At 42.6% G+C, this 15,589-nt stretch overlaps 1 protein-coding gene across 3 annotated transcripts in view; it reads right to left on the bottom strand.

The window, feature by feature from the left end:
- The window catches only part of Ankfn1 (ankyrin repeat and fibronectin type III domain containing 1), a 384,869-nt gene that overhangs the window by 101,760 nt on the left and 267,520 nt on the right, over positions 1 to 15,589 (bottom strand). For all 3 annotated transcript variants that reach the window (XM_076936037.1, XM_034506546.2, XM_076936038.1), the window contains exon 7: positions 15,159 to 15,272. In XM_076936037.1, the coding sequence (XP_076792152.1) occupies positions 15,159 to 15,272 (114 nt within the window). The remainder of the gene's footprint in view (positions 1 to 15,158; positions 15,273 to 15,589) is intronic.

Raw genomic sequence — 15,589 nt, 5'->3', positions numbered from 1 at the left:
GAAGCCTTCTAGTGCAGAAATGACACTGGTCTTGATCCTTGCTGTGTCCATGGTGACCAGGAAAGTGCCTGGCATGTAATGGGAATTTGGGAATGTATGCTAAGTGACTGACATATGATGAATGGCTGTAGGCTTCCTTATGGAGGAAACCAGTGAGAAGAGTCTTTATCATGCCCACGGTACCTAGCTGAAGGCCATCCAACATATGATAACACAGTAACATTCATCTTATTTTTTTTTTCTTGCTTTTACGGGACTTTTTGATTTCCCAGTTTCTTCTCATCCACACCTTAGATCAGCTCAGTGGCTAGGCATTGAAGACACAACAGTTCATAAGGTTCCATTTGTGTGTGTGTGTGCATGTGTTTCCATGTGTGTCCATGTGTGTTCATGTATGTGTGCAAGTGTGTGTGTGTGTGTTTATTCATGTGTGAGTATAAGTGCATGCTTGTTACTGTGTGTATGCATTTGGAGAGCAGAGGAAAACCTCATGTGTTGGTCCTTACCATCTACCTTGTTTGAAACAGGGTGTCATGTTGTTCACTGCAGTGTACTGCAGGCTGGCTGGCTTGCAAGTCTCCAAGGATTTTTCTGTCTGTCTTTCATCTTGCTGTTGGAGTGCTGGCATCACAGGGTCATGCTACCTTGCCTGACTTTCTGAGGGTTCTGGGGCTCTGAACTCAAGATCTCACACCCCACTCCCATGCCAAGCTCATTATCCACGGAGCTAACTCCTTAGCCCGAAACACCATTTCCTTAGGCTCTCGGGTCTCCCACCCGGTCAGGCATGCAGATGGAGGCAGTGCAGCCTAGTGTGACCAGCGAAAAGACACAGAGTGAAGGCTTCTGAAGAGCTGGCTCATGCAAAAGTTCGAAGGATGTTTAGGGCAGTGAAAGAGGTGTGGGCTTGGTGAGAGCCAGTCTGGGTTAGAGCTCAGCTTTCCTGGGAACCTTTTCCTGCAGCAGTATCAGGCAAGAAGTCTTCAATGAGTTCCTCAGACGGTGTTATGAGGAAGCATCAAAGAGTCTGTCCTATTGATTTCCCTCAACTCTGGCCATAAGTGAAGATTTTGTCCATCAGAGGGTCCCACACCGAGAAGACAGTCACACTCCAGACAGGCTCCATGTGAGGGTACTCCATGATTACGGCTAATCCTAGACACACGAAAGGCACAGTATGTGCCACCTCAAACAACAGGGTCAGAGGGATGGGAGGGAGGGCTGGGATAGCAGCCGTCAGACATTTGAAGGACTGCTATCCAGGAGCTTGGAAGGAGAAAAGTTACAAGGAAGTTTTTCCATAGCAAAGGACCTGGCACATTGCTAGATGTACCTCAGAAAGCATGAAGCATGCTTCCTTTGACGTCTGACATGAAGCCTGGATCCACACCCTGTCCCTGAAGAACTAGGAGAGTGTCTCGGGATGGAGAAAGCAGGACAGACCCAGAGTCAGCTCTGTGGTCAGACTGTAAATCATCTTAACAGTTGTTTATTTACTTTGCTTGGTTATTAAGGTTTCCATTCTCCATAGAATGCTTGGGGGTGACCAGCCATCTTATGATGTGCTTCTGTGTCCACAATGCTTGTATTTTACCCTTGACTCAGCCAGCTCAATTCTAAAATGAATCACATAATATGGAAGGGAAAGAAGTCCCTCTTCTACAATGGGGGTGGGGGGGGGAGTGTGTCCCTGTGCGTAGAGTCATCCCAACTCTACTGGGCAGACCTAAGGAACACAAGAAGGCACAGTAGTAGAAGATAAAGTCTTGCCCTGGGTGATGGCTGCTCTCTAGGAACCAGACAATTCAAAAGGTTCTTGGGGGGGATCTTAGGGACTGGCTTGTCCCTTCTCCCTGTACCATTTCCTATTGCATGATTCCATACTGGTGAGAACCTGGGCCTGTGAACAGTATTGTGCAGGGACCAGTTCTCTGTCTGTCAGTGTTAGTTGCCTTTCTCCTCACTTTGACAAAGGTCCTGAAAAAAAAAAAGCCACTTAAGAAAGGAAGGAAGGATTTATTTTGGCTGGTGGGAAGGCTTAGCAACAGGAGAAGGAGCAGCTGGTCAGATTGCATCCATAGTCAGGAAGCAGAGGGAGACGAATGTCAGTGGTCCACTCACTTTTTTTTGTTTGCAGTCCTAAGACCCCCACCCAGGAGATGATGCCAATTATTCAGAACAAGTATTTGTCATCCTAGGTAAACCTCTCTGGACAACCCCTCAGAGACACCCCAGAAGTCAGTTTCCTAGGCAATTCCAAATCCCATGAAGTTGACAGTTGAGACCATCCCAGCCACCTCTGTAGCATATGACCACAGACACATCTCAGTCATAATTGAGAAACAATGTCATCTATAGGTTTGTTCTTGAAGTAACAGGGTCAATGTATAGAACACCCTTTCTGGGTCCTTGGTCTGTGTTACCATTTCTCCATGAAATGTAAGCTTTTTAGATAAAGAATATTTTTTTAGATGTCTGTATGGCTAGGTGTACTGCCTAGAGTTCAGCCTGTCACAAAATAGATAGCACTATGTTTGATGTGTGTGTGTGTGTGTGTGTGTGTGTGTGTGTGCGCGTGCGCGTGAAAAATAGGTTAATTAAAAGCATCTGTGTATATTTTGGTCCCCTTGATGAATGTAATGAGCACAAAGCTTGCTCATAAGAAGCTTCCAGTCATATGGGTGGGGGTGACAGTGGGTACATGACCATGTAATATCACCATCCCTGCCTATCAAAAGCATCTAACTTCTCAGAAAAAATGCTCAACAAGGACTCTGACATGATGGGTTTGGAAGACACTGACATGGCATGGATCTAAGGGGACATGTTCTAGTGTACCTCTTAGTCTGGGAATTCTTGCTCAAAATATTCTTCAGGTTCCATGAAACATTTTCCCCACGATACATTTAGCAATGCTCAAGTTAAACTTGGGGAATGCTTTTATGAGATACATTAGGTAAGAAAGACTGGGAAAGTCTTTAATAAAGGAATATGTTTAACATAAAAATATTGAAGGAAAGTAAACAGATGTTTACAAGTACTTTGAAGAAGAGGTGAAGGGCATCAGTGATAGAGTTTCCACGAATCTGTGAATTTATCATAATCTATGATTTATTTATGTTGAACATTATGATTATAGCACCCGATTTAAAGTGGTTATGTAGAGAATGCTTCTCTGATGAAATACATTTTGATAGCCACTTGACCAATAAGGTGGCAGGTAAGAGAGTGGAATAGGATGATGCTTCAGGTACAGAAAGAATCTTATGCAAAGGTCCTGTGGAAGGAGGAGCTGACTGAAGAACAGAAAGAGCTGCTTGGATGCAGCAGGTAAGGCTATAAAACAGAACAAAGCAAAACGAAACAAAACAAAAACAAATCCCTCCCAACAAAACAGAAAAGACAGGATTGCTGCCTTCAAGGAATTCATTCCTTAAGGAAAAGATCACAGAATTTTCCTACTAAAAGTAGGTGGTTGTCCAAATATATCAGGAAGAATAAATTAATGTCAGGAATCATTCCTCACCAGCTGATACAAAATACTCAGTTTTGTGTGTGTCTCTAGGTGACTGAGTTTTTAAATAGCAGATGTGATTTCTCCAGTTCTGGCTTTGCTCATGTTAGTGTTAGGTCATGAGCATCCCATCTGGGTTACATACAAGTGACTGGGAGACTGGATAACCACGCCATGCACACGCAGCCTTGTCTAACTACGCCTTTTCTCTCCAGATCCCTTAAAAGGCAAACAAGGTGTTTCAAAACAACTCTGTCGGCTAGAAGACAGGCATAGGATCCACACACGGCCTCCTCCTCACTACCTCTTGGCAGCTATGGCATGTTTTCTATCTCAATGGCTGTGCCATCTCGAGTCTTGTATAGATGGAACTGTGGCATGTACCGGCCTTTCAGGATTGCCTTCTCCATTCAGTGTCATGCTCTGAAGGTTCATTCAGTTTGCCACTTGATTTTTAGTCCTTGATTTTTAGTTCATGGTAAGGATGGGGCCACAGTTTGTCCAACTATCCCAGCTGAAGCATAACTGGTTTGTCTCCATGTCTTGGCTATCATTATAAAACTGCTATAAACACACTGGGAAGGATTTTTATAGGGTGTGAAGCTCCTGTTTTACTGGGATACGTTCTCAGTAGTACAAGCATCGGGCTGTATGGGAGCTGCATGGTTAACTTGTAAAGAAATTGTCTTACTGTTTCCCAGGGTGGTACTACTGTTTCGTGTCCCCACTAGAAGTGGTTGAAGGTGTCATTTTCTCCAAACCCTCACTAGCATTTGGCATCAACATTGTGAAGTTTTTGAATACTGCAATAGGTGTGTGGTAATATTGTACTGCGGTTTTGATTTGTTACATACTGCAACCTAGGCAGAGAGTACCCTGAGAGGAGAAATAAGTACCATTCTTGGGAAAGTAGGGACTATTTCAAAAGCATCATTTGAAAGAAATTGAGAAAATAATAAGACAGAGAAGTTAGGGATTGGTGGGAATTTACAGGAAAAGTAAGGTGTTGTACTTGACTGTGTAACGTCAACCTTTCTGTGTTCAGAGTGCTGTAAATACTTGATGCCATTAAAGATAGAAATATAACTGCATTGAGAAAATAGGAGAGTTAAGGTGAGAGTGGTTCAAATGGGAGAGTTCAATTCTTTTGACCCAGTTATAACTGCATAAACAAGGGCATATATATATATATATATATATATATATATATATATATATATATACACACACACACACACACACACACACACACACACACACACACGTATATTGAGTCCAGAAACAACCACAGAAGCGTCTGACAGAGAGGTCACTATAACAGCTATGCAAGTTAGACAGCAGCTGGAGCTTGGAAAAGGATGGGAAAAATAAAGAAAGCAACTTCCCTTTTTATCGTTAGAGGCACTTGAAAAAAAAATCGAAATTCCTTTGCAATATCATCTTGAATAAGAGAATTTAAAAGTATATATATTTTAAAAAAAGATAAAAGGGCTGATGAGATGGCTAGATGGGTAGCCTGCCAAGCCCGATGGCCTGAGTTTGATCCCCAGTACCCACACGGTAGAAGGAAAGAGCTGTCTCTTACAAGTTGTCCTCTTACCTCCACAGACACACCACAGCGTTCTTGTACACATCCATAAACATCCACCCACAACACACACACACACACACACACACACACACACACACACGTAATTAAGAATAAAGAACAGAATCTCAGACTTTAATAATTAACTTTTTACAAGAGACAAATGTATTTCAGATGTCGCCAAGAGGGTAGGGAGGGTGGTAGAGAAGAGACGCAGGCAAACGGAGAAAGCACTGTTTACTATCAAGTGGAAAGTGAGACAGTTGCGTGAACTAGGACTTGGGATGAACTTGGCTTCATTCCCGGATTAGAGGCGAGGAAGTTCTTCCTTATGCAGTCAAGTTTGTACATTGTTTTTGCACATCCTGCTTGGCACACATAATGCTCTTTAGGCACCAGTGAGAATTTTAATTCCCCCAATGGATATAGCAGCATACGATTTAACAATATCTTTGTATTTTTAAATTTTTCACATAATATATTATCATATTCTTTCCCTTACTTCAACTCCTCTTTGATTCCTCCCTACTCCTACCCACAAACTTCATATTGTTTTCTCTTACAAAAAAAAAAAAGCACAAAAGCACCCCAGAAACATGGAGTCTCTTCTGCATTGGCCAGCTGAGCAGAAGGTTTGCCCTGGAGTATGCCAGGTCACTCCACTGGAGAAAACTGATTATAGCTCTCCCAGCAACTACCAGTTTCAAATAGCTTCATGGTTACAGGTGGGACTTTGTGCCCACTCCCCCTTCTCCGAGCTGCATTTGTGTCTGGCTTGAAGCTGTACAGGTCTTGTGCATGCTCTTGTGCATGCTACTGCAGCCTTTGCATAGACACCCGCTCTGTTGTATCTGAAGATGGCTGTTTTCTTAGAGGCATCTATCATTTAAAGATCTTACAGTTCTTACTGCTTCCTTTCTGCGTAGACCTTTGAGCATCAAGGGAAGGGGTGTGATAAAGACATCTCATTTAATGCTGACTGCTCCAAAACCTCTTACTCTCTGCACATTGTTCTACTGCAGCTTTCTGTGCTACTTACCATCTACTGGAAAGAAGGTTTTCTCATGAGGCTTAAGTTGTGCATTGATCTATGTGAATTAGCACCATGTCCTTAAGAATAATGTTTTTGCTCTATGTGAATCAGCACTGTGTCTTTAAGAACAACATTATTGCTCTGTTTAGTTATTAGAATAATAACTGTACATTTTCCCCCTGGGACCCATGATCTATCTAATCTCAGGTACTTGGCATCATGAGCAATGTTAGATATAGCTCCATCTCCTGAAGCAGGGCTTAACTCCAGTCAGAAGGTGGTTGTCGCTCCTGTGACATTTGTGCCAGGATTGCATCAGTGAGTATGTCTTGGGGGCAGGTTGCTATGCTAGCTCACAAGGGTCACAGTTGGGTGAGATTGGCGTTTACATTTCTTTTTCTAGTAGCATATATAGTACCTTCCAGTACTGTGGATGCTAGTCAGTAGGGGTGAAACTTCTAGTTGAGCATCAGTTCAATTTCTCCTTCTCTTATGACATGAGTATGTGGTATCTTCATCAATAGAGTCTTAATGTCAGGATGTGGAGAGTAACCAATAGCATTGGCAGTAGCCTGTGATATTTAGGGAGTGGTCTATGGATCCCTTTCACCAATAACTCAATAAGGTAACTGGAGGTTATCTCTTTATAACACTATATTTTATTTCTCCTTCTTTAGAAGATCTTTTCCTCTCCCCTGGTCCTTCAGTAGCTACTTAACCTCTGTCAGTATTCTAAATGAAACACTCTCATCTGGAGCTTAAAAGCTAACATCCACATGTAAAAGAAAATGTAATGTCTGTCTTTCTGGTTTGGGTTAACCCACTCAGAATGATTGTTTCTTGATCCATCAATTTACTTACAGATTTTATAATTTAAATTTTATTAATAGATGAATAATATTCCATTATGTATATATACTAGGTTTTCATGATCTGTTTCTCAGATGATAGGAGTCTAGGCTATTTCCAATTTCTGACTATTATGAATTGAGCAGCAGTGAACATGAATGACAAAATATCTCTGGAGTTACAGATGGTTGTGATGCTGGGAATGAATCTGGGTCCTCTTGAAGAGTAGTCAGTGCTCTTACCCACTGAGATATCTATCTGGCTCCAGAAACATACACTTAAAAAAAATAAAGCATCTAAACTACTGAATCTTAAAAACAACATGATTGTATTTGTATAACTCTGTGTCACTGGTCTTAGTCCAGATGAAGTCAGTGATTTAGAATATGAAATAAAACACTGAGGTATAGCTAACACCCTTTTCTCATGCAAATCAAAACAAAGAGGAAGGCTAGAAATAAAATAAAACTTTGTTACTTTGATCATGAGAGCCTATCAGAAACCTCCCAGTGGACAGTATATTGAATGGTAAATTATTAGATAAAATGTGTCAAAAACAGAGAAAAGAAAAAAAAAATCAATGCTCCCTATCCAGTGCTCCCCATCCAGTGCTCCCCATCCAATATTCCCTATCTAGTGTGTAGGAAATTTGAATTGATACATTTCAATGATAGGTGTGGTGGTTTGAATGTTTGGCCCAGGGAGTGGCACTATTAGGAGGTGTGGTCTTGTTGGAGTAGGTGCAGCCCTGTTGGTAGAAGTGTGTCACTGTGGGCGTGGGCTTTGAGACCCTTCTAACCACATGGGAGCCACTCTTCTCCTAGAAGCCTTCAGATGAAGATGTGGAACTCTCAGCTCCTCCTGCACCATGCCTGCCTGGATGCTGCCATACTCCTGCCTTGATGATAATGGACTGAACTTCTGAACCTGTAAGCCAGCCCCAGTTAAATGTTGTTCTTATATGAGTTGCCTGAGTCATGGTATCTGTTCACAGAAGTAAAACTCTAACTAATACTGGGACATTAAAAAAAAATGCTAGGAAAGAAGAGACAAAACTGTGAGTCTTGAAGATTTGATAGGTAAAAGTCTTAGGTGATGTCAGACAATGTAGTGCAAAAGAAAAAGCTAATAGATACTTTAGTAAAGTTGCCAAGTAAAACTTTAAACATTAGCATTATTCTACTGACAACCACTTAGAGAAAAAAAATCTCGAAAATAAAGTTCACTCATAAAAGTCACAAATACTGTGAAATACATGGGGTACAAAATCCTACAGGATATATAGAAGACCCACATAAAAAAATGGATATACTGCCCTACACACATACAAACCCAGCCTAATCAGACAAATGTGCTCATAGATAAGAAGTCTCTTCCTATTAGGAGGACAGTGTAAGCCCAGGAAGATTTTAAAAGCTGAATTTGACAAGTTAATTCATTGGAAGAGAAAATGTGTGTAACATCAAAGACATTTTGAAATAGATTACCAGGAGACAAGATTTTCCCTAATATATTAAAATATGCTATAAATTTTCTTAATGGTATTAAAGACAAAGCAATGCTAGTGTGTATGAATACATAGAGCCTCCTTCTGGTTAACCATTCTAGAAGAAAAACCCTGGATAGGTAAGACAGGGGCATATATGAATGCCAAGATTGTAACTTGCTATACTAGAAAAAAGTTAAAACGAACAAACAAGCAAGCAACAGGACTGAATCAGCAGGTAAAGGCTCTTTTCACCAAGCCTCATGACCTGATTTGACCCTAGGCACCTACATGGTGTAAAGAGAGAATGGACCCCTGAAAGTTATCACCTGGCCTCTACATGCACATGTAGTAGCATGTTTATGCATATGCATGTGTACGTGCACATGCACACACACACACACACACACACACACACACACACACAAATAAATCGATGTTAAAAATCAACAACTAATAACCTATATCTATCAGTAGGAGAAAATATACACTCTTGTCTGTGGCCTGAAAATATTATACAACTGTTAAACAGAAAGAAGACTATCCAAATGCATCAACCTAGAAATAAATATAGTATAATGTGAACTGAAAAATTATCACTAAGTTGAAAAATGATAGTCTTGTTGTAGGGTCAGGCAAGTGGTGTGTTGTGGTTTAGATCTTAAATATCCCCCATGGTTCCCACTCTAAATGAATGATCACCAGCCTGTGGTGTTAGCAGAAAGTTGCACCTTCAAAAGATGAGAACCTTTGGGAGGTGAGGGAAATGTATGAGCTGACAGAAACTTTAGGAGGCAAGAGAACCTTTAAGTGGCAAGACCAGTAAGAAACCGCTGAGTCCATGGGGACGGGGCATGGTCTTGAGAACTTTGCCTTTCCCTTTCTGTTTTCTTTTGCTTCCTGGTCTCTGTTAGGTGAGCAGGTAATAGAGCGGAATGACTGTGGACTGAAATCTTTGGAATGGAAAGCCCAGATAAACATCTCCTCCTTTTAATTTGATTCCCTCAAGCATTTTGTCACAGTTATAAAAAAGTTGACTAACATAGTACAGCAATATTTATTCTAGATCATATGATGCTATAAACCTTTGGATATATAGTCATTTGTCACTTACCCTTGGGGATACATTTTGAGAGGGTGTTATTGAGGAAATTCCCCTTTGTATGAACAGCTACCTCTCTGGATGATATAGTCATGTAGGACCTTAATGGTCCAGGCAGTCTGCTGCTGGCTGAAGCACCATCATCCTTTATGCAGCACAGGATAGCATGCTTATGTGCATCAGGAAAGAATCTGTAGAGATCTACATCAAAGTCACAGACTTGAATTTTGTGGTAGGGATATGGCACTCCAGGAAGGGTGAAGGACTCTTTCTTTTATATAGCACTGTATTATTTGAAGGGTAATTTAGGAAAAAAAAAAAACCCGATGAAAATACTCAAAAGAAAAGCAACTCTTTACATACAGATTACTGGGAAAAGACTTGAAGGAAATTTATAAGATTGTTGGTGAGTAAGTTGCCTGGGTCCTGACACCACAGCAATGTGTGAAGGAAAACAAGACGATGAAGACCCAGAGACCTTCACAGCTCAGACACACAGTGGGTTCCCAGTCTCTCCATCCTCTCATTTACTGGAGTCTGTAAGTTCCCCATCATATATTTAATCCCTCAACTCACTTAAAAAAGATTTATTTATTTAGTTTATGTATTAATGAGTACACCGTCTCTGTCTTCAGATACACCAGAAGAGGGCAATGGATCCCATTACAGATGGATGGTTGTGAGACATCATGTGGGTGCTGGGAATTGAACTCAGGATCTCTGTAAGAGTAGTCAATGCTCTTGATCGCCGAGCCATCTCTTCAACCCTCTCAACTCACCTTTTTACTTGTGTACTTAAATAAAAAGGAAGGAAGGAAGGAAGCAAGCAAGCCGATCCCTTGAGGTATGGATCTCCTGGGTATAACATTTCCTGTCCTTTTTACTGCTTCCATCGGTCATCTCCCCCTCTCTGAAATCAAACTGGGCTAGGTATTGTTTTCTTCAAGACATTCTAGCAGGGCTCTCTACTCTAGTAACCAAGATATCAGCCTTTGCTTATGCTGAGATTAGTTCTTCAATTAAACAGAAAATCATTATATTCTTTAATGCAATTGTTCACATTTCTTGTTAGATAAATGCCCTTGAAACTACAAGGTACAAGAGGGGAAAGGGTAATGCTAGTGAGAGGAATGGCGACACCAAACAATGGGCACGTGCGGCACATGAGGTTGGCTCCTCTAGTCTTGGAGGAAAATGATGTGAGCGTGAGTTCTCCTCATGGTAACACTATCATCTGAAGGGTTTCGTGAGCATATGGTGGACTACTCCCTCCTGGAAGCAGATCTGCACCCAGACTTTTTTTCTTTTCTTTCTTTGTAGGGAGCCACGGCGAGCGGTGACAACATTCGCCATTACAAGATGGTGCGGGCATCCGGTGCTCCCACAAGTAAACAACTAAACTGCGCAGGTGCAAGAGGCGAAAGCGCGCCAAGCCACTGCCCATCGCGGGGCGTAATATGGGGTGATGAGTGAACAGCCAATCAGAAGTGAACACGCCACTCTAGGGTGCATATAAGCAGTGCCTTTTCCGGGCTTGAGGTCTTCCGCTTCAGCTGATACAAGAATAAAGCCTCGCTGTAGTAACTACCCGAACACTGCCTCCCGTGTCTCTCTTGCGGGAGAGGGGACTCGGAAGGGGCGCGGAACATTTTTCTTTCTTTCTTTCTTTCTTTCTTTCTTTCTTTCTTTCTTTCTTTCTTTTCTTTTTGACTTTTTTTCCTCCTGAGAAAGAACCTGGAGGTGGTGGTTGGTAGAGGTACCAGCAGATATGCTACAAGCTCCTAGAAGGTGCTGCAATTTCTGTGAGGAGAAATGCTTGCTTTTCAAGGCAATATGAGCAAATAAAGAGCAGTCAGGCAACTCAATGAGAGAACCAGACATTAGGACGTTTTTCTCTGTGCTAAATACTGAACTTAGAGCCTTATGTATCCCAGGCAAGCAGCTTCCCATTGAGATGTATCCACTCTCCTCGTTTTTTTTTTTTTTTTTTTTTTTTTTTTTTTTTTTTTTTTTTTTGTTTGTTTGTTTGTTTGTTTTTGTTTTTTTGTTTTTTGTTTTTTTTTTGACAAGATCTTATTGTATATCCCAGGCTGGCTTGGAACTCACTGTGTAGCCCCGGGTGGTATAGATGCTCTTTCCTTTATCTCCTGGGTGCTGGGATTACAGGAGTGTGACAGCCTAGGGTTGTGGCTTCGAATTTCTCAGGGAACAAGGTGGGAAGAGAGGCAGGGAAGGCATATCTAGAAGTATGGTAGCACTAGCAGATTGTATTAGCCATTGAACCATCTTGTAATTAGCAAGCCACAAAGTGTCACTACTGCAGGCCCAGAGAGAGAGAGAGAGAGAGAGAGAGAGAGAGAGAGAGAGAGAGAGAGAGATACAGAGACAGGAAGAGAAAAAGACAGAAACAGGGTGAGATACAGAGACAGAAACAGGAGAAGAGACAGAGTCAGGGAAAGAGACAGAGAAAGACAGAGGCAGCAAGAGAGAGAGAGAGAGACAGAGACTGTGAAAGAGACAGGGAGAGATAGAGACAGAGAGACAGATTTTATCTCCTGGCTGTGGAAACTGCACCTGTTACAGGATACTGTCTCTTGCCCATCCAGATTCTAATTCCCTCATCCTAGCCCTGCAAGGAGCAACAAAATCACTTAGAAAATGCATTCCATTTTGGCCTGCAAGAAAACAAAAAACAATAACCAAAAACCCCCCAAAAAACCCATGTAATCTCCAAATGAGGTGATCAGGCCAGTTACCCAAGGATATGAGGAGGAAAAGGCTCTGGCAATGGTCCAAAACCCTAGAGCATCTGTGACAACTCTAGCTGTTCTTTGTAAACCATGGAGATTGGTGAGATGAGGCAGAAGGATGAAAAGACCCTGCATCCAAGGAGGAAGCACCTCGAAACTGCCCCATCCTACTACAGTTGGTAAAAATGCAGACAGGAGAACCCAGTGGTTTTCACTGAGAACCATTTTCCTGGCTTTTAAGCTGTAATGGACACCTTTAATCTCCCACAAGGAGATGGCAATTGGCCTGGTGCAAGACTCTGGAGTCTTAAGAAGGCTCCCAAAGAGATGCTCTACAAAAGACTTCTGTATATACACAGATTCCTCAAAACCATGCTGATGAATGTAAACAGATGGGCAATAGAAAGAGCCAGATCCTCACCCTCATCCCACCCCTGCCCCAATATACATTGGCTGAAGCATGAAGGGAGAAAACATTTAGTTGTTGCGATATGCCTGAGGTTTTGCTGAGCCCAGAAATTCTGGAGCATAGGGTGAGTGAGGCCTTTCTTTGCCAAACCCCAAATACTGCAGGGTTAAGCCTTCCCTAGAAGCAATTAGATAATTGTCCTTGCATTCTGTGGATTTCTCAATTGTTCCGCCTTCTTTTTTTCTTTTTCTTTTTTTTCAAAGCAAACAAAATAATTGTCTTTGTTTCAGGGTAATTTTCCTAATATTTTCACAATTAAATAATTACTTCAACCCCTGAATTAAAAACTGCCCATCTGTCTCTGTGGACACAGTGGGCTGCCAGCTGCTTTAAATAACCTTCAGAGCGATCGGGTTAAGGGCTCCATTTATGTCCTTAGAAATTAGCTCAAGGAAGCCAGCTTCACAACACAGCAGACAATTCTATTTATAATGCTTAATTAATCCTCTCCAGTTACTCACAGAGCTCTGTTGCGACCTTTCATTTCCCACCTCACCCAAACGCCTCCCAAGAGAAGAGTTAAAAACGTGAACGCTGGTAGAATTTGCTGGGGTTTTGGTTAAGTATGAAAGAGCTGGGTAAATTAGCTCCTGATAGCTCACTAATCACACAGAAGAAGAAAATGTCAAGTTGGGCAGCATTGATGAAACATTCATCAAAATCCTGAGCTGGCGAGAGGGAGAGAAAAAAAAGGAGGGGCTGTCCATGCTTAACCTTGGTTGCCAACCCCAACTCTGAAGGTCAGTCCTGGCCAATGAGACAATGACAAGGAAATACTGAGCTGGTTCAAAGGATTAGTCTCAGGCTTCTTCTATGCACAAGTCAAGCGTCTACGAGCTTCTTGAGTTTCTTCTATGCACAGTTGCAGTGTATGAGTTTCTTCTATGCACAGTGGTCTAAGTTGCCTTCACTTTGACACAGAAAATCCAATGATAACCAAGTCAACCCGTTTGCAATCTCTTAGCTTAGCTATTACAAATAGAGTGAACTTAACCTGGGTAGTTCCAAGCACCCAGAAAGCTATCATGCACTGTAGAGATATTCGGTGTACTCTTGAGAAGAAACCCTGGGAAGAAGAAAAGAAGGCGTGTGCTCCAGGTAGATAGTTTCACGGGTAGAGAGAATGGTTGGGACTTGAATACACAGTTTCCCATGTACCAGCACCCCAGAGCATGTATAGAGAGCTTCACCGGGCCTTTCTGCATGCTCATGTAGATTAGAAAATCAACAGACGACCTTTCCTTTCCCACATTTGAGTGTGCTCAGAATGCAGCAACTCTGGTTCTTTTGTGAGCCCCTAGGCAAACTCTGTAATTTGTCATCCTGGGTGTATGTAGAGTGAGGACAAACAGTGCTGCTTCATGACATAGCTGTAAGAACCAAGCAGTGACATACAGGCTCATCTGTGCTTAACACATAGTAGGTGCTGGGTGTGGGGCTGGCTGGCTTCGTGATGCCCCGCCATGTCTTCCTCCTATGGCCCCTTCCCCTACTTCACCAGTGTTGCTGCTGTAGCTGGCTCGGGCTGCCTCACCTTGCTTCTGAACAGTTCTCTCATTGATTTCTTGATTAGATTCTAAATCCTCGTCAGTCTCCCCCAGTTCATCATACGCACTAACAACACTCCCGACAACTACTTGTGATCTGGTCCCTGTCTTCTTCTCCAATGGTGCTCCACAGCTCACCATATGCAGTCCTACTTAACTCCTTGGCTTCTATTTCAATCCTTTTACCTCTCTACTGCTCCAGAGGAGTCAGGGTATTATTTCCCATACCTTCTGTGTGTTTCTCCTCCTCTAATTGTTACAGTACTCTTTTGCATTGGTAGCTGTATTCTCTGTTCTCTCCATGTAGAATTTACGTTGGCCCCAATACCTCCCTCCAGCTCCCATCTGTCCTTCAAAACCAAGTATCTTGGACTTTACTGACCATGCCAACATCCTATCTTCTTTTTTGATCCCAGTGACTGTCACTGGGGATATAGTGGTCAGTTTCCATGCTTACTGCTCCCCCTATTGGTACCCCACACTTCAGCCTTTCTGCTCCTCAGATGAGCTCTCTTTTTCCACTATGATCCTTATCACCCACTTCCTGATGTTCTGTCGAAAGGATCTGCTGAAGACATGAACAAGACATTCACCGAGGGAACGGCAGCCTTGCCCTGTTCAGTATCCCTGTGACTTATCCTCAGTCACTCTCCTGAATCTTCCGGGTGCGTGGCTATATTTTTGACATCAAAAGTAGAGGGGATAAAAACAAGCCCACCAGTGCAAAAAAACGAACACACAACATGTGCAATCCATCCCCACACCCCCAGATACCTTTCCTGAAAGTAGCCTGGAGAAGATGGAGAGCTCAGTACAGTACCTTTGTACCTGGTCACTACGGCTGCGTTGACACTGAGGGGCTCCTGAAAGCTGACTGTGAGGGATGTGTTGCTGGTTACCATGAGGCAGGCATTGGCTGGCACCTCTGGGGCTCCTGGCACAAAGGGGGAAAATTGTGTTAGCTTCTCAAACTCTTCCTAAACATATTTCTGCCTCCTTAAAGGATAGTGGAAGCTCAGTTACTCTCTATTCCCTCGAGACAGGATCTCTCATTGAACCCAGAGCTAGACTGGCAGTCTAAAAGCCAGGCAATCCTCTTGTCCTCCGTTCTGCCATAGTACTGGAGCTATGGTGGTGTGGCCATGCCTGGATTTTTACCTGAGTGCTGGGGATTCAAATCTGGGTCCTTAGGGAGCCATTTCTGCAGCTCCTGCACTTGGCACTTGGCACTTAACTCACTCACTCTCTCTC

Source organism: Arvicanthis niloticus, chromosome 6 (genome assembly GCF_011762505.2).
Source record: "Arvicanthis niloticus isolate mArvNil1 chromosome 6, mArvNil1.pat.X, whole genome shotgun sequence".
NCBI classification, from domain to species: Eukaryota; Metazoa; Chordata; class Mammalia; order Rodentia; family Muridae; genus Arvicanthis; species Arvicanthis niloticus.
This window is presented reverse-complemented; position numbering and strand designations above follow the sequence as displayed.